Raw genomic sequence first — 23,888 nt, forward strand, 5'->3', positions numbered from 1 at the left:
ACCACCCGCACCACAAATGGTGTAACGCCCCAACTCTAGGGACCGTTACGGTGTGCCTTGTAAACAGTGCTGAACTCGCTAATCGAATCATTTGGCCAAAATTGTGAACTAAGTATGATTAGCGGTTTAGGGATTAAACATTTTGGTTAGGGTGTAACATTTCACTAGAACGTTTAATATATACATTGGGATCCCGAAAATATAATTTCAAAGTTTATTACAGAAAATATTTACAACAGGCCGTTCTAAGCGGCAAAACAGAGTTCAACCCTAGTTCCACTTTAAACCTCGGCCGTGGCGGACGAGCAGCTGTATATGTACACATCATCACCCAATGTAATATCCAACATTTTCATAATACATTTATTTATAATAAATCAGAGTTTTAATACATAAAATGTACAAGTTTACAAATTTAAGAAATAGTAATGGAAAAATAGTGTTTAAAATATGATTTTATGTTTTTAATGAGATTAAAGAGAGAGAAACTTGAGTAGTCAAGTATTGGACCCAAATGTCATATAATTTTAATTGGGGATTTTTATAAAATTAAGAAAGTTTTGCTAAAGGGCTTATTTGAAAAGAATTTTAATATTTTGGGTCCAAGTGTAATTTTAAAAATAATTTAAAAAAAAAAAAAAAGAAAAAAGAAAAGGCTTCAGCCTTTCTTTTTTACCTGAGTCTCTCTCTCTCTCTCTCTCTCTCTCTCTCTCTCTCTCTCTCTCCTCTGCGTATTACTGTTGCCGACGACGCAGGAGTACTTTCCGGCCACCATTTTTAGCCACGCGCCGGACCGTTGGATTCAGAGGCCTCCGAACTATCGACCCACGCGGGAATCTAGAGCTCACTCGCCGATTAAACGCCTCAACCACTCGATTTAAGTTCGGCCACCCCGCGACTTCAAAGTTGCGATTCGGCCACCTCGGGCATCCGTTTGCCGATCCGTCACCACCATCGTGCTCCTCGTGTTGTGGGCTTCAAAACCCAATAACTTGTTCCTACATCTACCATAGTTGGGTGGTGGGCCCACCACGAGCCACCGCGATCCACCGTAGATCGACGGTCGAAACTTAGTGTTCGAGGTTCCGAAGTACGTTTTGAGTCTCAGAAAATCATCGTTTGACTTATTGTGGAACCCGATCATTTTGGTATAATTTCTTTAACCTATATATTGTGATTTAATTATGATTGATTAGAGTAATTGTTATTATGTGTATTTATAGTATATAATTATATATTATTGATATATGGAATATTTTCTGTAATTTACTGGCTGTCTGGGATTATATATATATTTTTTATACAGGTTTTGATTTTGGAATTGTCCACTTTATAGCCGTTGTGCTGTCTAATTTTCTAGAAAATATTAGATATTAAATAAAGTATAAAAATACATATTTAATTGATTTTATATTAATATGGAAGTTATTATGATTAAGTAATTTTAATTATTATTGTTATTATTTTGTTAAGTAAATCAAGAATACAGATTCATATATATATATATATATATGAAAAGTATGATTTATAGTAAACCTATTATCTAACCATTATTATTGTATATTAATATTTGAATATTAAAATAATATCAAATATTAGTTTCTTACAGTTATTGATATTTGTAAGACCAGTGAAGTTTGGAGAAAGTATATTTATTATATCACTGGAATTGATATTATGACTAATTAATAATAATATAAATATTTATATTTATATTATTATCATTATTTTGATTATTACAACTTTATGTTAAAAATATGATTTCTTTTATAAAATGACTATTTGAATATATACATCCATATACGTATTGCTATTGAAGTATTTTGTTATTAATATCGAAATAAGTTTAATTATAGACGATAATTATTATTTTTGTTGGGATTATTATTATTATTATCATAAGAGTACATTATCTTATGAGCAAGGTTTAAAGCATGGTTTTATATGAAGAGTTATTTGCATTACGTTGATAATAATTTATTATTATCATTTATATAGTTTCTGGTATTATTAATATACACTACCAATAGTGTATATTTATGATTTTGATAGAATTTAATAAATGATGTGCCTTGAATAGGATTTGTATAGATTTGATTGATTGACTCTTGGTGAGGAATTTTAAAATAAGCTAAGGACCTAAGGTAAGTAAATCTCACCTTTTGTGCTTAAGTGTAAGATGCATGACTACATTGATTGTGTACATCTGATGAGTTAAGTATGGTATGATGATGATGCATATGATAAGTATGTGAAAAATGGTTATATGAACACCATAAGGGTGTTGTGTGATATGTAATTGATGAATTCTGTGATATGTGAAAGACGTCTTACTTGGTTAAGAATGATATGAATTATGTGCAAGTATGTGTTCTTATGTTGATGGATATGTGGATTACTCTATGTTCATGATTTGTTATATGTTATGATATATGAAGCGTTTAAGTTTTTAGGCTGGAAACCTTAGACCTGAGTCATAGCTCTACGTTAAGGTATAACAACGCCACCAACCCAAAGCTTCATGTATTATGACTAAAGATGTTTTGAGTTATATGAGATGTGATACAATGCCTTGATTGAATACCATCAACATGAGTCATGAACACGAACATTGGCATTTCAGCATCAGCATGTATGCATGGCATGTACAGTTATGTGATACATTATTATGTGATATAAGACCATGCATATGAATATGAGAAAAGTTATGAAATGTCTTGAAAAGTCTTATGTAAAGTTAAACATTTTAATGACACAAGGCTTAAGCAAAGTGATAATAAGATGTTTAAAAAGGGTGCCACTGTTTTGATGAAGCAATCAAGTAAGTTCAGTAAAGAAGACGGAAGTCTATAAGACTTATAGTGGCTGCCCACTAGTGTGGGCTAGGTCAGAGTTGACCATTCAGATATGTTTGCCATGTTTCCGTCTTTCTCCTCCATATGTGTAATAAGTATGGCAGCTATGGCAACGATGAAATGAGTGTTATGATGAGCCTAGCTGAGATGATGGCTAGCCGGAGGAGAACCCATGGGATTCTATATGATATGTGTAACAAGCCCTGCAGGCATTGGCTGAATCAAACAGTGTGCACAAGTGATATTGGGCCCATAAAAATGTGAAACTAAAAGAAAGAGCATAAAAGTAAAGTTTGAAAGTGCATGAGCAATAAATGAAATGCATAAGTATATAAGTCAGCATATTAGTATATGTGCACTACAAACTCACGACATTCATGTGTATGTGTATGCATGAGATTTGCTTACTGAGCGTTAGCTCATTATGTTATTTTCCAACATTTTTCCAGGTGTGGCTTTAGCTGTTGAGCAACTTGTGGAGCACGGACTCAGTAGCAATGCAATAATGGTTTAGAGTTTTCATATGGCTGCCTTAAATTTAAAGTATTCATACGTGTAATAATTTCTTCTAATAAGTTTATATAAAAGTTTTAAATTTTTCTGTATTTCTTCGTATCATCTTATTTAATTCTTTTGGTCAAGTGCCTTACATACTCATAAACCCTAGAATTACGAGTATGTGGCAGACGTACCCTACCTTAGGGACGTTACACCTAAGCTCTTCAACTCAAGGATGGTCCAACTTCCTCTTGCCTTTACCTGCACCACATAGCACCCGTGAGCCGAAGCCCAGCAAGAAAACATAACACTATACATAAACATTATCAAATGATTATCATTATAATCACACTGACCATAAAACTTTCAAACCAATGAGTGAGCATCACATGATTCAAGTGGGAGAGTGGCTGCTAGGTAAGCCACTAGCCTCCAAGCACTTATTTCATTCATCGACCCTCGAGGTCGGTCTGGCATTAATGTTATTTGAGTCATTCAATGCTGATGGTCGATTAGATCTAATCTCTGTTGGCTTGCGTGATCCACGCTAAGGCCGTTCTGACTAATAAGTCAGCGCTATGTGACCAGTGTCCAGTATCACTGCCGAACTTGACTAATAAGTCACAGCTTCACAGCTAATACTAACACCGTTGCCAATTCTGACTGACGAGTCAGTGCAACGTGACCAGTGCCCAGTACCACTGCCGAACTTGACTAATGAGTCACAACTTCACAGTTGATACTAGCACCTTTGACAAATCTGACTAATTAGTCAGTACCATGCACAAGTAAGCAATGCTATCAACATGTATCATATGTCAGTTATCCAAGAATAGGGCATTCAGCATGCTTACTAAACAGTTGCTAGCATAATCATGATCATGCACAAACCCAGAGACTCAAGCTCTGACCAATCTCATATTCATCATTCATGGCATGCCCTAATCATATGTTTCTCGTGCATCACATTTAATCACCCAGCATGTCTCAATGATAATCATATGCAAATGGGCAAGATTGCCAAGCATTCATTATGCTATCAATGTTTACATTAAACATCCAACATGCATCAAACATAACCATGCATGTCACACATGGGGTGCAGTTTTCTTACCTTGGGTTCGAGCGAGAATTAATAAAAGAAACGACCTTTGAGAACGATCAGCTTTTAGTCCTTTAACGGTCACCTAGTCATAACCAAACATATAGGATACCATTAATAAAAATGACCAACACAAGTTCCCAAATCAATATCTAGCCTCCGGAACATCAATCCCCACTTAACCGGGTGATAGGTTCAACCCCGAGACCTATGGCTTGAATCCCCAAGCTAAAAACATGTTTTTTTGGTCAAAATGGCCTTAAGGGCCGCAGCGCGCCCCTCAAACAGAGAGGGCTCCCCCTGACTGGCGCCTTGAGCTGCGGCGCACCACAGCCATGCCGCGGCTCAATACCCAGAATTCCCAAAATGGCAGCACGCACCAGCCAACTCTCCCTTGTGTTTTCCTCTCAAACCAGCCCCTCAAACATGTCTCAAATCACAACTTAACACCCAATTCAACCACCAAACATCATCTATAACTTACCCACATCAAAACCCAAAGTAAACATCAATCAAACTTCCATTAATTCCAATCATCTACCAATAAATCACAAGCTGAAAGTTTAAACCCAAAACAGAGTATACCATGAAACTAATGGCTGGAATTTACCTCAAACTTGATTTTGAATCCCCTTTAATGGCTGAATCACGACCCCAAGCTCCCACCTTGGATTTCCTAGCCTAGCTCCTCAATTTAGGCTCTCAAAATTCAAAGAAAAACAAAGGAGAAAACATGTATGGGAGAGAAGAAGAAGATGAGGATGGGGCTCTGTTTTTTATTCTGTTTTCTACAGCCTACTAAACCTCATGTATATCCAAGCTAAATGACCTAAATGCCCCTAGGTCATTTAAAGGCTTCTAAGCACTCCCAAGAGTAAAATCGTCCTTTCCAACCTATACCGTAAATCATAATTAACGCTCTCCAATTCCCGCTATTCTCAATATTCTCAAATACCAATAAATCATATCCCATTACCCGTTAATTCCCGGTAATGCTTTAATCATTAAATTCACCCCGAGCCCCAAACTTAAACCCGTTATGACTAGACCGAACACTTACATCTCATGATCGTCTCATGTCGAATAGCTCGAACCAATCCACCTTATAATGTGGCTATATTAATTAATCTCAACCATGAACCCAAAATATACAATTACGCCCACAGTGGCCAAATTACCAAATTACCCTCATAATTAACATATGAACCCATATGCATGCATTTACCATCATATAATAATATAATTCACGTAAACATGCATATAATCATTAAATACTATAATAAATCAATTATGGCCCTCCCGGCCTCCTATCAAGGTCCTAAACCTTATTAGGAAATTTGGGGCATTACAAATGGCCTCTCCGTTCCGGTGCTACGTTCGGTTAAGTTTAAGATTATATATATATATAATATATTCAGAAACATTAATATATATATTCAGAAACTTTTTTTTTGTTTGTTATTTATTGTTAAAAATAAGATATCTGTGAGTGTGACTGTGATAGAGCCCAACATCTTAGTTGAAAAAAAGTCATAAATAGAAGAAATTGTTATGTAAAAGTAGAACACAATAAGTTGTGGATATTTTGCTACAGACCCGAAAAGTTTATGCCTTATAACTCACAATGTTTTCTTTTAGCAAATAAACAACCATATTTTTTTTAAAAAGATGGTATTTTTGAAGAAAAAAAATGGTATTTTTTTAAAAAATGGCATTTTTGCAAATTTGGGCTTTTTGGTCCAAAATCACAAATGGCCCAGCCAACCCGAAATGAAACCCGAACCCGAGTGAACCCGAACCCGAAAAAACCCAAAAATTTTGGATCGGTTTCAGTACCATTTTTCTTAACCCGAAACCCGCAAAACCCGAACCCAAAAATCCGACCCGTGTGCACCCCTAAAAAAAATACTTTGAAATTTTTTTTTTTTACCTTAAAATTATAAATTTGAAATCTTAATTTAATAAAAATTAATATATTTTTTTGATACATTTTTTATATATTAAGGCTACTTTAGTTAAATATTCTAAGAAAAATGGTTTAAATAGAGAGTAATTATGTGTATTAAATGTGAAAAAAATGTATTTATGTGGTTATCCCAAAAAAATCTTGATTATGTTTTTTTCTTTTTTACCAAAAATATTATATTCTAATGGCATTTTACTCACATACTACTAAATAAACAAACCAGAGATAAAATTGGGTGTAAAATGAGTGTTTGTGTAGAATGACATAAAATACAAAAGGAAAGAGTGAATAATACCAACACCAAAATAAATTGTCAAGATTATATTTGAAGTGTAAAAGAATCACAAACAGCGGGAACCAATAAATGGAACTAATTATTAAAATAATGGGTTTATGCCATTTTAGATCTTGTGTTTTGTCTCATTACCTATTTGGACTCTGTGTTTTGACAAATTACTTTTTGGACTCTATATTTTCTAAAATAGTTCAAATAGACCCCGAAACTCAATTTTGATCAAAGTTTTTTAAACTAAAATCACAAATAATTCATCAAACTAATAACTCAGAACAAAAATACAGTCATAATTCTGCCTAAGAACTGTGTTTTTATATTCAATTTTTTGTTCATCAAAATTAGGTTTAGGGGTCTATTTAAATAATTTTACAAAATACAGGGTCCAAAAAATAATTTGTCAAAATATAGGATCCAAACAAATAATAAAGCAAAACACAGTGTCTAAAAATATATAAACCCTTCAAATAAAAATGGCTAAAGAAAATTGATCTAATAACAGCCTGCACCAAACTTTCATATTAGAACAATATATATCATATGATAATGTTACACAGTAATGATAAGTATAGTAACTCAAATTTGGGGTTTTATATTTCAAATATTTTGAACTAGTGTTAAAGTAGTTCTAGCAGTTTCTCTACTTTCCTTTTTAAAACACTTTACCGTAACTTCACTTTTTCTACTTTATCTCATTTTTACAATCCTGCATACAAGCATACAACAGTTTTTTTATTTTTTTTCGACATCATTTAAAATTATATTTTTTAATATATTTTATCTATTACAAATATTTTCTTTAATTATCAATAATATCTCCTATAACTTTTAATATTTACAATATATATCAATATATAATATCATATAATTATATTATTTTTTTAAATTAATCAAAATTTATAAAGTAAACTAAAGTATAAAGTAATAAACTCCTAGTAATATGTTGTTAAACACAGTGACTTAGAGAGAAATCACAATTAAATGCTATATCCATTTGGTTAAAATCTCTCACCGAATGCTCATTTTCCTCTAAAACTAAATTTGATAAGTTTTTATGGCATATTTACTTAAGGGGAATGAGAATCATTAGTACGGTAATGATTCATATTCACATGTTTACTAAAATATAGAATGAGAGAACGAGGATAAGAGGAAAAAAATAAGAATGCTTCTATTCCCAATTAAAAGACAATTTTATCTTTTGAAAATATATCTGACAAAGTAACTGCTTTATATTTTTTTAATCAAAAAGGGTAATTTGGTCCATTTAAGCATTTTGATTAGGTCTAATGATGCATAAAATGATTATGATTTACTTTCTAAACAATTTTAATATACAACATAATACAAATAATAATTCTAATTCTTTCTTTCATATTTTATTACCTTTAATTTTTCTATTAATTTATTCTGATTATGATTACATTTTAATAAATTATCGCTAGGGTAATTCAGTTGAGGCTTGATTTACTCTTCCAAAAAATTCCTTCACTGCCAACAAAACAATATCGAACTAAAAAGAACTAAAAAAATGTTTTCCTACCATTTTTTTTTAATTTTATAAATAATAATTGAACTTAGGAAATGGACATCAGTAAGAATTAGAAGCATCCCAACTAAGTTGGCACCCAACTAACACTCTCATCACTTGTCCACTATCCATAAGACCTGAAGATTTATTAATAAAGAAGAAAAATACAAAAATATTCTAGAAAATGTTTACAATCCAAACAAAGCACTTTAAAGAAAAGATTATCGAAAAAAAAACTAAGGGAATACAAACTTATTACAAACAAATTGATAACATCATCGTAGACATTTATAGAATCTGAATAATATTCGAAGAAGTATATGCCACCTACGACTTTGAAAAGAATATGAGAATCCATCACCTCCTTGGTCCAACATGTAGAGAGGCATTAAAATTTTGTGATTAATTCATCAATAAATCATCAACTTGATAGAAGGAAAAAAAAAAGCAAGGAATTTGGAATAATGAAAACTATTTAAGGAAGTTACAAATTACTCAAGTAATGTAGCTAAAGGTGAAAGAATTTACCTAGCTCGATTCTTAATTTATTTGTTTATAATTGACAACAATAGAAATTGAATGTAAAATCATTAATAATTAACTTACTTAATTGTACAACATCCAAGGCTGTTGCAACCTTCCTTGCTCTCAATTAATGTCCATATATAGTTGTTATGCAACCCTAACACAATACAAAAGCAAGTACATTTTTCAAAATTTTGCACACAAAAGTACCAGAACATAGTAGAGAATTTTTTGTATGATTGATTTATTCCTAATTTATTTAAAGTTACTTGTACTTTCTTCTTTCATTCTATATTATATGAAAAATAGTTGATTTGAAAAAACAGAGAAAAAGAAAATGATCTAAATTCTTTTAGCCATGCAATAAACAGTGAAAATTGTTTCAAAGTGTAAAATTGTTTTTGAAACAGAAAGATCTATATTGTTGAGTAAACATGTTAAATAGCACTCTATACTTTTTTTAATTACTTCATTTGTTTATATATATTCTGCCAGTCATAAATGGAGTACTAAATCATAAAGAACAATACTAACAAAACTATACTTAACCTCAAAAAACATGGTAGCTTGGACCAAGTTATCATCTTCATTAAATGGGTCTATAATTTTTTGGATTCTTATGTTTTAGGTTAATTCCACTGTCAATTTTCTGTTTTAAAAAATATGTTTTTGGACCCTACATTTTTTCAAATTGTTAAAATTAGTCTCGTGAAACCAAATTTGGTCAAAATATTTTTTAATTTAACTCTATAAAGATTGATGCATGTTAGAGTTCCACACATTTTCCCAATCGATGACCCCATAAATAAAGCTTAAGGGCAAAAATATTAAGACTGAATTCAATTTTAGGAGATTATTGTTAACCATTTGACAAAATACAGGGTCCAATAAAAATATATTTTTTAAAGCAAAAGGTCTATTGTGGAATTAAACTAGAATATAGGAAGCCAAAATGGTATAAAATTCTGATTAAATTTAAAATATCACTACGGGCACCATATGGTGCCCAACACCACATAATGTGACATACAATAGTTAGCCTAATTTAATATCGAATCTTACATATTCTATTTTAAAATTGAATATATGAGACCCTAATATTAAATTACACCAATAGTCGTTTGTCATATCATGTGGTGTTGGGTACCTTTAAAGTGTCATATAACAACACTCTGAAATTTAACCTTGGACACCATAACCGTAGGGGTAGAGCTCATCTAGCCAAGAGTCATGCTAAATTGATTCATTATAATCCTGAACTTTCTTAATGCAATTGTTTATATTACAAAGTACTGAAGAAACCAAGTTAAAATTATTTTATATAAAGAAAGACATGGTACTTACAAATATATATTGTTGAACACTCATTCGATTGGGGTTGTGTCTTCATATATATTCACCAGATTCAGCTGATCTTGCATTTAAATCCACCCCATAATTGTTTGGAACAATAGTCTATCATTTCCCTCTGGCCACAACTTGACAGTCAAATTGGGTCTATTTTGCAAGAAATCTGGTAGTGCTGCAAGCCGGTAGCACTCACTAATTTCTAAGAAGGTAAGGCAAGGCATTATTTTCAAATGAATGTCTTGTTCTTCTCCTTCCATTAAGATTGAGCCTATGTTTTCCCATTCTCTCCAATTGTACAAGCTCAATATGTGGAGTGTTTTCAACTTAGGGAATGAAACAAACGATGATGATCGATTTGAGCTAGAAACCATGTAAAGAGCTCCACTATTATTTCTTTCTATTCCCAAAAACTCAAGCCCTACCTTTACTACACTTTGCATCCATTCCATTTGGAGTGATTCAAGAGAAGGCAATGTACCCAAAGGAGGGAAAGACTCAAAACATGGACACATGAAGAGTCGAAGATGTTTGAGATTAGTTAATGAAGTCAACCAATTAAGGGACACTATGGTACCATGGTAGTGGCTGATTTGCAAGTATTTCAAATTTGGATGTGGGGTTAGGGATTCAAGCACAAAGCTCTCATTTTCGTTGTTGGTTCGCGATTGTGTAAAACTCAGCTCGAGTTCTACAAGGTGTTCTTTATCTTTGAATGGCGCCTTCCTAGCTTCTTCACCATACAATCTTCCACAATTTGCTATGCTAATACTCCCTTGAAGATGCTTAAACTCACTCAAAGCTTCTAACTTCATAAATGGACTATTATCTTCTTGATTAGGCACAACAAATTGATCAAGAGTCTCCAAAGAAGTTAAACGTCCAAGACTTTTAGGTAATCCATTCAACATAACAATAGGGGACCAAATATATAGGTGTCGTAAGTTTACTAGATTTCCCATCTCTTTAGGTAGTTTTTTTATTTGGCACCCAGTCACTTTCAAAGTTTGCAAATTACACAAGTTACACAAGGTATCAGGCAATTCTGTGATCCTAGGGTTTTCAGACACATTAAGATATCTCAAATGTATCAACTTATCAACCTCCTTTGGTATTTCAGGAATTGAACAATGACACACATTCAAGGCCCTAAGACATGTTAGACTTGAGAATAAATCAACCATTAATATAGGATTAGATATAACATGTGAGCATGTAACAGAAAGGGTGCGTAGATTTTTCTGGGTGTAAATTGAAAAAGGAATTTGAGCCTCACTTTCATTAGAAGATTGTACTACTAACATCGAGTGTCGAATCTTATTCTCATTCGTTATCTCCATTCTCCTTGTATCATCACCTCGTACCTCTATTCCTAAACATTCTTTTTTTGTGAGAAATTGAGAAAAACTATGTATGATGTCATGCATCTTACAACTTTTGATATTCCCATAAGGGTCTTTCTCAAAATCTTGAAAGAAAGATCTCATTGCTAGGTTTTCAAAATGATACTGACCCTCTTTCTTGAGATTGATTTTGAAGTCATTGGTTACATAACCTTGTGACATCCATAAATCAATCAAGTCATCCACATGAATGACATAATCTTTTGGAAAAATAGAGCAAATTGAGAAACAACGTTTCTCAATAGAGGGCAAATCATAATAGCTTAACAAGAAGGGAACAAAGACTTTGAGCTTAATATCTTCTAATTCCCACAATTTATTATACAAAACACCCTCCCAACCCTCTTTATTATTCTTTTTGAAACGCATAAGACTCCCTAAAGTCTTTGCAACAAGAGGCAAGCCCTTGCACTTGCATGCAATTTGCTTTCCAATTTCTTCTAACTCCTCAATTCTATCCCTAGTTGAGAATGCTATTTGACTAAATATAAACCAACAATCATTCTCAGATAAAAGGGTAAGATTAATTATTTGAGTTTCTGCTCCCATCATAATGGCAACTTCTTGTTTTCTTGTCGTCACCAAAATCCGACTTCCTATAGCCCCACTCCTAAGATGTTTGGTTATTTGTTCCCACTTACTATCATCTTTAGTCCATACATCATCTAAGACAAGAAGGAACTTTTTGTCCTTGATGGATACATTGTAAATATGTTGTAATAAATTTTCCAATTCAAATATCTTAGGAGATTTACCTTCGAGAGCTTCAACGATTGCTTTTGCAATCCTGAACTCATCGAAGGGATCTGAAACACAAACCCAAATTCTATGCTCGAAATGAGCCTTGACACTCTCATCATTATACACTAGTTGTGCCAGAGTAGTTTTTCCAATTCCTCCCATCCCCACAAGAGGGATGATGGGGATGACTACATTTGGCGCCCCACCCTCAATAGGGTTACTTTCACACAACAACTTGTTTATTAAATCCCTCTTCTCATTCTCGCGACCATAGACTTCAGAAACATCAACAAGAGATGTAGTCTTTGGTCGTTCGAGTTTTTCATCAACCATCATTATGGTTTTACTAAAACAAAATCTATCTTTCTTAATAGTAATATCGTTTAGTTTTTCATTTAAATCTTTTATTTTGAGAGCAATATCATGACGCACATACAAGCTTGGAACTCTATTTTTATTATTTAGACAACAAAACCAAGAAGATGGTAAAAAGAAGCATACCTTATTTGGCACACTATTATTGTAATTAGTGCTCTCACCTTCCTTTCCCTTTCCTTTAATCTTTGATTTGAGAATGATGGTGTTCCACTCATCCAACACATTATCCATGTCGTACAACACCTCTTTGAGCCCAGCGAACCAGTATGCCACAAAGGAATCATGCACTTGTCGTCTCTCTACATCGAGGAGCACAGCTTCAATGGCTTTGAGATTATCGGTGAGCTTTGAAACTTCTTTTCTTACTCCCATAACCATTCCCACTTGTTGTTTGACCTCTCCTATGGCATCTGAGGCCAATTGTTCTACTAGTGCGGAAATCATAGCGTCGGCCATGGCTTTGGAGAGTTGATGTGACAAGAGACAATTGAAACAAATAATAATAGTAATAATAACAATAATGAAGGAAGAGGTGTGAAGGTTGGGTATGGTGTTTGATTGTACGTAGATGGTTTGTGTTTTACCACATCTTTCCAATGCATATATATAAGAACAAAATGAGAAAAGCTTGTTAAAGAAATAAAGTTTTAAAACTCATGAAGACTACAAGAAAAGCAAATAATATAGAATATATTTGCTTTCAAATATTGCTTGATGAATTAACTTATTCTTACTTAAAAGGAAAATTACTTCATAGAAAACAAAAGAATAAGCATATTATGACAAGCAAAGAATCACTTTATTAGGTGTTGTGTATGCATTTTTGTTTAGAAAAGTAATGGAGTTCTTCTAAGTTTTCCTTTAATTTCATGATGTGTACAAGTCATTTTATTTCATTTCACGTTTTTACTTGAGTAACAAATTGGTCGTGTATTTTTTTTATAAGCTTTTAGATCCTTAAGGTGTTGCATTTTAATAATAAACTAGTCTTTATTTAGAGTTTCATTCTATTTACTAGAATAAGTCTTACAATTATTATGATAGACACCTCACATGTAAGAATATTCAAAATTTACCCGAACTAATAATTCAGGCTAATCCACAAAGTATAGATTGAATTTGATTAAAAAAAAATTAAAATAATGTGAATTTGGTATAGATTGAATTTGATTGAAAAATCTAACATAATGTGGATTTGATATACTTTATTTTTATATATATTTGAAAAAATTATAAATATATATAAATTAATATTTTAAAATTAACATGTTAAATCAAAATAAAATGTTGTTATTCATGACTTATGAGTTGTTGTTAGTTTTGAGTTTTGGATCTTATTGTGTTTTATTTTAATGACTTATGAAGTTTAGGTTTCTTGAATCAAAACTAAAATGGATGATTTATTTTAGTATATTGATTTTGTTGATGAAAAAAAATGTATATATGTGAGTTTTAGTGATAAAATATAAAAATTATTAAATATTTAATAATTTTTTTACAAAAGAATGATGGATTAGATTGATATAGTGATCCAAAATATGAAATCTCTAATTAATACGGATTAGATTGATTATGATATAATAATATGAATTTGATTAGATTTATACCCTTTGTCACATGCACTATAACAATATAAGAGTTTTATGACTTTATTTGAGAGACATTAAAAGTCTACAATATCTCTCGTGGGGGAGATATTGTAGGTGGAGTCATTATAAATGTATATCTTACGTCTCTCAATGGGAGATGTGAGAGACATCTCACGTCTCCCAGTGAAAGAGGATGAAAGGTGTCCAAAAAAAATGAACTTTCAACCTCTCCAGGTTTAAAAAAATTAATTAAATTAATATTATTTTAATTTAATTTAATAATTAATTAAATTGAAATTATTTTAATATTAATTTAAATTGATTTAATAATTAATTAAATTGAAATCAATTTAATATTAATTTAAATTGAAATTAACATAATTAATAAAATGAAAAGGCAAATCTTCATTAATAAAAATTTAAATTGTTTTGCAAGAAACACAATATTTGTTAGACATATACAAAATTAACAAATATTGCATTGTATATGAAGAAAGAGATACAAAGTAAGAAAACCTAACAATGAGGTTGGTAACTTTGGATTGTCGGTAACATATATGTCGCCAATTCTTGTCGCAACTCATCAATTTGTGCATCTGTATATGGCGTACTTGTTAGCTGCAAAAAGTATAAAGTACAATATATTAATTAATTATTTGATTACATTTATATATATGGTTTCAAAAATAATTTGTAAATTTTAATTAATAATACCGTTCTCAAGTAATGTTCGGGACTCACAAGTTCAATCAAATCATTCAACATCTTTATTATGTAGTATCCACATGCCACATTGTCCGATTGGTGTGGACACTAATTATTTAAAAGTATGAGTAATTCAATATTAAATTGAAACTTGGTAAAAAATGCATACATATTATTCTACTTAATAATTATAATAGTTCAAAAATTTAAGTTGCAATTACTTATGTTATCCCCAAAAATTGGAGATCGATGACGTGGCAATAGAAATGACAAGTGGCAGTACATGGTCCGTAAAAGACACATTAATAAGTCAATAAATATATTGGCTCCTCAGAGTTGTGATAAAGTGACTTGGCTTAGGAGTAGCTTAGTATGCCATGTTAAACCAGATATGCCATGTTAGACCAGAGGTATGTCATGTTAGACCAGAGATGTGCATGACCGACCAGGAATGACATTCCTGCCCAGGAGTGACATTGCTGCCTAGGAGTGACATTACTGCCCAGGAGTGACATTGCTGCCCAGGAATGACATTGGCCGATCAGCCAAGTGCATGTCCTACCAGCCAAGTGCATGTCCTACCAGCTAAGTGCATGACTGCCCAGTCATAGAGTATACTGGCGTGCACATAAGGTATACTGGCGTGCACTTCAACACAGGCAATCTGCCCAGTGAAGGTGTGTTCGACCAGCTTGAAGGAGATATGGGTCGACCAGATAGAGGAGGACTAAGTCAAGATTCCCATAAACGGCTTCAACAAGAACCAGTCTTGGCACACACGGGAATCTCTCATTTTTCCTACAAATTGGGTATTCTGTTACATTTTGAATATTTTTGTAATTTAAATATAATAAGAATAATAAAATATCTCGATTCTAGGGGATATCAGATGTATGATCCTAAGCCTATAAATACATGGCTTATGAGATCAGAAAGGGACTTTTGGAAAATTTGGGGTCTGGATTTTCTAGAGAGAGAAAGGGCTTTTTTCGTGAGAGAACTCTTGTATTCTGAGAATTCACACTGAAGAAACTCAGTTGACACAGGTTCATCTGATCTTGAGTGTGAGTATATAATCAAATCTCTAAGTGGATTAGGCTATTACCAACATATTGGGGCTGAACCACTATAAAAATTGCGTGTTTTATTTACTTTATGTTAAAAACTGTCTGTGTCATTTTATTTCTCTTGAAGGCTATATCGTTTTTGACGTTCTTATGTCGTTGGCAAAAAATGTGGTCAACAACTTACCTGAGGTTGCTTAATGCGTAGAGTATCAGGGATCTCGATATCAAGAAGATTCATAAAGAAAAAAAGATTGATAGCGCTGACAATCACTGATACAATCTCCTCACGGTTGTTCAGATATGAATTCACCGGATCACAACAATAAACATGATATGCGTATGATGCCAAAATAAGCAACCTCCAACGTTCACTGCATAAGAAAAACAAAAAAATTATAACTCAAATGTTAAACAAAGAAAGTATTGATATGGGTCGGAAAAATGACAAATTTTTAAACTTACACATGGTTCCAAGGGACAAGCATAACTTGTTCTGTTGATTTTATGTTGATTTTACGTCATTGCATCGCCTGAACAGATTTTGAACACTATCTTCGAATGAACTCCCTTGCATGGCTACAATATTAGGATTGACAAATAAAAACTTATTTTGGCGACCTAGTTAAACTCAAAATCATTCTTCATTATGAACATAGCCGCTTTGGTTTTCAAAGCCATCTTATTCTCAAAAATCTTCCCAAGGTGTAGTTCTCCCAACAGTGCACCGGATGAGGATGTATGAGATCGGCCATATGCCATAATATCTTCTATTGTAAACATGGGAGCACTCCATCTTCTGTCGAAAATATTGGAATGTTCCCTGTAATGTTATATTCTGTTCCACCAGGACGACTAGAGCTGTTGCTAGGTGTTCGGCGTCCTTGATTTTGTGGGTTCGCCTGTGCAATAGGACGTACTGGCTGTTCTTATACTTGTTAGACTTGCAAATCATCAAACATGTCAATCGGCACTTCTGCACTATAATATGCCTTTGAATCGTACCCTGAGTCATCATTATGTTCACCTACTGGATCGTCATTCACATAGGGGTCGTACTCATACTGGTTGTCCCTTAGGTCACCAATAGGACCTCTAAAAGTAGCTCCCTCACGTCCAGCACGATCTCCCACAAGATTTCTTTTTGGAACAAAAATGCCCACCACACTATGAACTTTATTAACACTGGGACCGGGAGTGGAATATGGATCTGCAATGAGAATCTTAGGGATAGGAGTGACACACAAGGCTAACTTTTCTTTAGATATTACTCCTAGGAATGCATGCACACCAAGATCACTTTCAACATGAATTGGTGTAAACGGTTGGTGGCCGCATGTGTAAGGAACCTCCAATTTCAACACATATATCTGTTTATCAACTTTAAGTTCCTTGTGCAATATGTCAAGAAGTTGCAAGTACGTTACATTATCTTCCATCGGTATCACCATGCATTGAGGGTCCTTGAAATTCCACTTGTTCCCTTCTAATTCCCAAACATCATTGTAAGATACAAAAACCATAGACAATGGAATCTGTGTTGGAAAAAAAACAAAGAAATTGTTAAAAAAACTATAAATTTTTCACAAAGTCATGAAAAAGATTACTATCGAGTTCAATCAAGTTCTTATCGAGCTAAAAGTTCTTAAACTGAACATAACCTTAACCAAAACTTTCATCAAGCTCTATCGAACACCTACCATCAAGCCATAATTGAGCATCATCAAACTCTTAACATAACATACCCATATGCCTATTATCGAGCCCCTATCGAGCTCCAATCGAGCACATATCGAGAAAACAACTAAACCAAATATTCTAGGGTCCAATCGAACCCCTATCGAGTTTCCATCGACCACAATCGAGCAAGAAAGCCTAAAATTATCGAGCTATAATCAAACTTTATCGAGTATCATCGAGCTCACAAAAAAACCATCTCCTACATATCATCAAGCTGCTATCGAGTAAAAAAGTTACAGACAAACGCAAATCGTGAAATCTCTCTAACAAACCCAAAAAACACATCAATATAGGCTTAGATCTATTCGAAATAGCCAAAAAAAAATAGACAAACAATACCCAATACAAAAAATGAACAATCTTCTTACCCATGATTTTTCTCTTCCAAAAACCCTCAAAATGGATGTTGCATTTGATACTAAGGACTTCACAGAGACAATGGAGATGGTTAACAACGATTTCAGCAAAACAATCATACAAATATGTGGGTTTTGGTGAGGGTTTCATGAGAATGAGAGAGAGAGAAGGGAAAGATGAAGAGGAGGTTTTAGGATTCTTAATATAATAAGAGAGGTCTTTTGGGTGTGAGAGGAATGTTTAGCATCAAATTAAAATGATGAATAGTACTAGGATTTTTTGGTAATATTAGACACTATTAAGTATAAATAGTGAAATTTCTCATATAAAATTATTGGGAAATTCTATTGTAGGGGGTGCCAATTTAGTCTCTACCAGTAGGGGCGTCTCTGTTTTCGGAATGTAGAGAAATTATAATCCAATTTTTTTATATAACCGTGTATATTATAATTATAATAGACATTCTACCAACTTTGTGTGTACTTTACAATGCTAAAAATAGTTAGTTACACACGTATACAAAAATATATATATATTTGCAATTAATTATTTGACCCTTAAATTATTCAAAATTTCTCAAAAATTTGCGAGATGTATATTATAATTACAATTTTGTCATATAAAAAAATTATAATTTCTTTATGTACCGAAAACAGAGACACATGCCAGTAAGTGCTAAATTGGCATGGCACCATTACTTTAGAATTTCTCTAAAATTATATTAACAATATTTTAAAAAAAAAAAGTGTGAAAAAATAATTGAATTTATAAAAGTATAATGTAGGAAAAATAAGTAAGAATAATTAAGGAAAATGGATCTGAGTTTACGAAAAACCCGACCCGGCCAACACTCTGTTACTTGCTGTGGAATATGGATCCATGAGTGTAGTTGGTTGATAGTACGCACACAGCTATAGAGAGAGACAGAGAAAGAGAAAGAGAGAGAGTTGGAATTGAAGAAGATCTCCATAGCTGCTGCATCGAGAGCTGTATATCGATAGATATAATCAACACACTTCAAAACTCCTGGAACAATGCGGAGGTTCAATCTTCAATTCAATTCATTTTCTATGTCAATTTTCTTGCTAACCAAACATGCTGAATTTGATTTTACTTTTTTCAATTGTGTTTTGATGCAGACCAGGTTTCCATCACCGGCAGCCTGGGAAACCAGGGGGAGGAGGAGCGGTGAAGGGTACTGTGGGGAGGCTATCGATCGCTGTTGTGGTCCTCGTGATCTGTACTATCGCTTTCTTGATTAATTTCACCAGCAATGATGCTACTGGATCTGTATCCCGTTCCCAGGTTAGTTTGTACTTCACATTTGCGAATGTTCTATTGTGTGTTGTGGATTCGGGTATTTTATCGCTGTTTGGGAAATGTGGGAGAAATTGGATGGTGAATTTAATTACCATTTGATTGTTTAGAAACTCTAACAATTGGCGGAATTAGATGAAGACTCAGTTTAATGCTTGAAGATTTGAGTCTTCTGGGAAGAATGCCTCTATATGTATGTGTTTTGTACAGAGTTAGTGTTCTTTATATGGCACTGTTGAGGTTTCTGGAACCCTCACATTCCAATTTGGCTAATGGGTTCCAAAGAAAAAGAATGGTTGTTGTGACCATGATTGTGGTCATTGCCAAAGAAGGTTCTGATCATACCATATCGTGTTTCTTTCTGGAGAAGTTCGTGCATCACCATTTTTAAGAACCATGGCAACAGCTGTATTTGGTTTTTTTGTTTTTCTATATAAATTCTGTTTGAAGTTTGTTGCTCATGTTCTTACATTGTGTGCGCAGCTAAATGTAGAAGAACTATGGGAAAGTGCTAATTCCGGTGGCTGGAGACCATCATCAGCTCCCCGCTCCAAGTGGCTTCGTATGTTCATTTCATTTTCTTGAAAAATATTTTACTTTGTGAAGTAATGAGCAGAAGAAAGTAATTATTTATGTCATCACTTTGTGGCAGCACCATCAATTGGAAGCAATGGCTACCTACGAGTACGATGTAATGGTGGTCTCAATCAGCAACGAACTGCAGTTTGTACCTTTCTCTGCTTTTCTTTTCTTTTTTCTTTTAAATTAGTAAGACTCTTGTCAATTTGCACTTCTGCTCTTACTGACAAAGATTTCCGCTCAATTGTTCTCTTGGATGTTATAGATTTGTAATGCGGTTTTAGCTGCACGAATCATGAATGCAACCCTTGTGCTGCCAGAGTTGGATGCAAACTCATTTTGGCATGATGACAGGTATAAATTTGCTGTTCTTTAACCTTATTTTACATGAACTGGTGTTTTCAGGCCTTGTTTTCATAATGCTCAGTTAATTTTACATGTATATGTATGTTTGTGTATAAGAAACTAAAGTTCTAAAATTCCTTGTTTTGGCAGAATTGTGAAAGTAAGAATAAGAAATGAAATTTCTGTATGGTTGTGATTGAGTTCAGTGTTTTTGTCTAATGTCTATTTCAGTTTGTGAATGAAGAATCGAAAAAGTAGCTAAAGGTGAGTGAGTAAATGAATAAAGGTGTTAACAAAGGGAATTAGAAGGATACTCATATAGGGGAATTATTTATCACTAGAGCCCATCAGTCTCATAACATTTAAAATAATAAACCAACTAAATGGCTTCCAATTGTCTTTTTGGACCTTGGAGGGAAGCTCTGCTATCTGTCCTGAATTGGCATTAAAAATTCCAGAACATTGTTCTTTATATTTCTTCTTCGTACTGATATTGGTGTTGAGATCTAGATTTTAGAAGTCTACAAAATTATCTCAGGGAGTGAATACAGTCGTAACATATTTTTCATATGCAGTGGTTTCCACGGTATCTACGATGTTGAGCATTTTATCAAGGCATTGAAATATGATGTAAATATCGTGGATAGCATACCAGAAATTAAGAAAAATGGGAAAACCAAGAAGATAAAAGCTTTTCAGGTATACCATAAACAATGGTTTTAATATCTTTGAGTTCTTTGATAGGTATTAACTGTTGGACTATTCTTCATTTTTTCTGTTTCTTTATTGCTTCAGATTCGTCCTCCTAGGGATGCTTCTGTTAGTTGGTACACTACAGAGGCTCTAAAGAAAATGAAAGAACACGGTGCTATCTACCTTACCCCTTTTTCTCATCGTTTGGCAGAAGAAATTGACAACCCAGAGTACCAACGGTTGCGATGCAGAGTTAACTATCATGCTTTAAGATTTAAGCCACAGATTATGAGGTTGAGTCAATCTATTGTTGATAAGCTCCGGACTCAAGGTCACTTCATGTCTATTCATCTTCGTTTTGAGATGGATATGCTGGCATTTGCTGGGTATGCTCTCATCAAGTTATCATATTATAGAGACACCAATTCTGATTTATTTGTTCTAAGCAAATTGTATGTTTTTCTTTATTATTTGCTTATAAAACAAGAAGGTTAACATAGGAGTGGGAAAAAGCAAATTATCGACCTTTTCTTTTTTCACTCCAGATACATTATAGAAGTGCTTTGTATGTCCTGCTAACCATAGCACTATAGGTAACCATTGTAAGTTTCACTGTAGTTAAAGAATTCAAGCTTTCTGGATGGGGAAAAAAAAGAACCTAGCATGAAAAAGTCCCTCAAATAAAAATGTCTTGATAATTTTAAGGTGCAATAAATCTCGTAGAAGCCCCTTCTAGAGTGTTAAATTTATGTAAAGTGACGGTTTATGCGCAAGATTACTGTAATTATTTTCTGGCAGTGAGCTCTTGGTGGGTGTAGATACATGTATGGCTATATGAATGTTTCTCTTTTTTAGTGAGCTCTCTTTTATTTATTTTTGTGGGTGTGTGCGTGGGAGGGGTGAATGACAAACTTTACATCTTAATTGTCCAACAAGGCTATTACCTTTCTAAAAACATCTGCCATTTTATGAATCATGGTGCAGGTGTTTTGATATTTTCACTCCTGCACAGCAAAAAATACTAAAGAAGTATCGGGAGGATAATTTTGCACCAAAAAAGCTAATATATAACGAAAGAAGGGCTATAGGTAAATGCCCGTTGACTCCAGAAGAGGTAATATTATTTTTCATAAATCCTTTTGGATGAAGGCTTAGCAGTTTAGCCAAGTTCCTGTGTTAAAATCAGTGGTTAAAGAAAATGACTATATATACTTCCCATAAAGAAACTGATTTGAGATTACAAAAAGATAATACCATTAGAAGCTTTGAAGATGCTTACTACTACATACACACAAGTCTCTTTACCTGAAAAGTGTCGGTCTGTTTTCTCTGCAGGTTGGCCTTATTTTAAGTGCTTTGGGCTTCGACAATTCGACCAGGATATACCTAGCAGCTGGTGAACTATTCGGCGGCGAGAAGTTCATGAAACCATTTCGCTCTCTATTCCCTCACCTAGAAAACCACAATTCTGTGGAACAGACAGAGGAGCTAGCAGGAAACAACCAAGGATTGTTAGGATCTGCTGTGGATTACATGGTATGTCTCCTCTCGGACATTTTCATGCCTACATATGATGGCCCGAGCAACTTCGCCAACAACCTCCTTGGACACCGTCTGTACTATGGCTTCCGAACTACACTCAGACCTGACAGGAAAGGTCTTGCTCCAATCTTCATTGATCGGGAAAACGGGAAGACAGCAGGTTTTGAAGAAGCGGTAAAGAAAGTCATGCTCCAAACAAACTTCGGGGGGCCACACAAACGGATCCCACCAGAATCTTTCTACACCAATCCCTGGCCGGAGTGTTTCTGTCAGATGTCACCAAAGAATCCAGCTGATAAATGTCCCCCAAACAATGTCCTGGAGATTCTTAACGATCAGCTTGAAAGCCAGATTGAAAAAGAAGTGAGAAATGATACAGAATCATTGAACTTAATAAAATCTTCAGTATCTGCAGAAGAAAGATGAACACTTAGCAATCGAATTTATTGAGTGATTATTATACTATCATACTACTGAACCCTTGAACCAAACTGAAAAGGAATGGGTTTTGAAAAGCATGCTCACCATTCAGGTAACCTTTTTCTCCAAAGAATGTCTTCTTGAGTGAGATAATGTGTTTTTGCAAATTTCCATTTCAATCGCCATAGCAAGGCAGCACAAGAAATTACAGACATTTCAGTTAATGCTATAAATTAAAGACTTAATATATTTTTTTCCTTTAAATAATTTTATGGCATAATTAAGCAAATTCATTATTTGAAAATCCATTGTATTGTTGTGCAGGTCACCAGGGATGTGAAGAAGTATATAGCTATAGAGGAGTAGCAGTACATGATTAGGCAGATGCTAACCGATATATGATTATTGATTATTACTGCAAATTTGTTGTGTTTTTGTGAATCACATTTAATTTCCAAAGCTCTTATCATTGTTGGATAATAGGAGTCTTAAACCACATTACTTTTAAGCTTTGTATTTAGGACACTTTGTTGTGTTTCTTAGCTAGAGTGTATAACACGGTTAAATTGCATGTACTTGTATGTTTTAAGTCCCATGAGAATGTGAGAGTTTGACAGAGATTGCTATAGTGATAATTTGGTAGTGCCTTTTGTGTGACTTAATTCCTTTTGTTACAGAGAAACACAACCAAGTATAGTACAATATTAAAAAAAGTTTATATATTTTTGGATCATCAGTTTTTATATGTTTGAACAACATAACAAAATAATTGTTATTTTTGTTCTTAGTGGTTAGTTCGTAAGCTATTCGTTATTTTAGTTCAAAAAAATTTGATCAAAATAGGTTTAAAAATCTATTTTAACCATTTTATAAAGTAGAGAGTCCAAAAAATAATATAT

General features: G+C 33.5%; 2 protein-coding genes across 7 annotated transcripts; one reads left to right on the forward strand and one right to left on the reverse strand.

Moving 5' to 3' along the window:
* Positions 1–8,278: 8,278 nt before the first annotated feature.
* Positions 8,279–13,196, reverse strand: LOC133819841 (putative disease resistance protein RGA3). Of its 6 annotated transcripts, none has more exons than XM_062253200.1 (3): positions 12,800–13,196; positions 8,851–8,926; positions 8,279–8,605 (listed from the first exon to the last, which is right to left on the reverse strand). In XM_062253200.1, the coding sequence occupies exons 1-3, from the start codon at positions 13,092–13,094 to the stop codon at positions 8,602–8,604; spliced, it is 375 nt and encodes a 124-aa protein (XP_062109184.1). In that variant the 5' UTR covers positions 13,095–13,196; the 3' UTR covers positions 8,279–8,601. The 6 variants fall into 6 exon arrangements, with proteins under 6 accessions (XP_062109184.1, XP_062109183.1, XP_062109185.1 ...); XM_062253199.1 differs by having other exon boundaries at positions 8,279–8,608; XM_062253201.1 differs by having other exon boundaries at positions 12,762–13,196.
* Positions 13,197–18,954: 5,758 nt separating this feature from the next.
* LOC133819842 (O-fucosyltransferase 1) lies at positions 18,955–23,624 on the forward strand. The gene is made up of 10 exons (XM_062253203.1): positions 18,955–19,135; positions 19,233–19,398; positions 19,894–19,972; positions 20,063–20,133; positions 20,255–20,343; positions 20,910–21,033; positions 21,130–21,413; positions 22,012–22,141; positions 22,363–23,101; positions 23,314–23,624. Exons 1-9 carry the CDS (start codon positions 19,128–19,130, stop codon positions 22,993–22,995), a joined length of 1,584 nt encoding a protein of 527 aa, XP_062109187.1. The 5' UTR covers positions 18,955–19,127; the 3' UTR covers positions 22,996–23,101; positions 23,314–23,624.
* Positions 23,625–23,888: the final 264 nt, after the last annotated feature.

Source organism: Humulus lupulus, chromosome 2 (genome assembly GCF_963169125.1).
Source record: "Humulus lupulus chromosome 2, drHumLupu1.1, whole genome shotgun sequence".
NCBI lineage: Eukaryota > Viridiplantae > Streptophyta > Magnoliopsida > Rosales > Cannabaceae > Humulus > Humulus lupulus.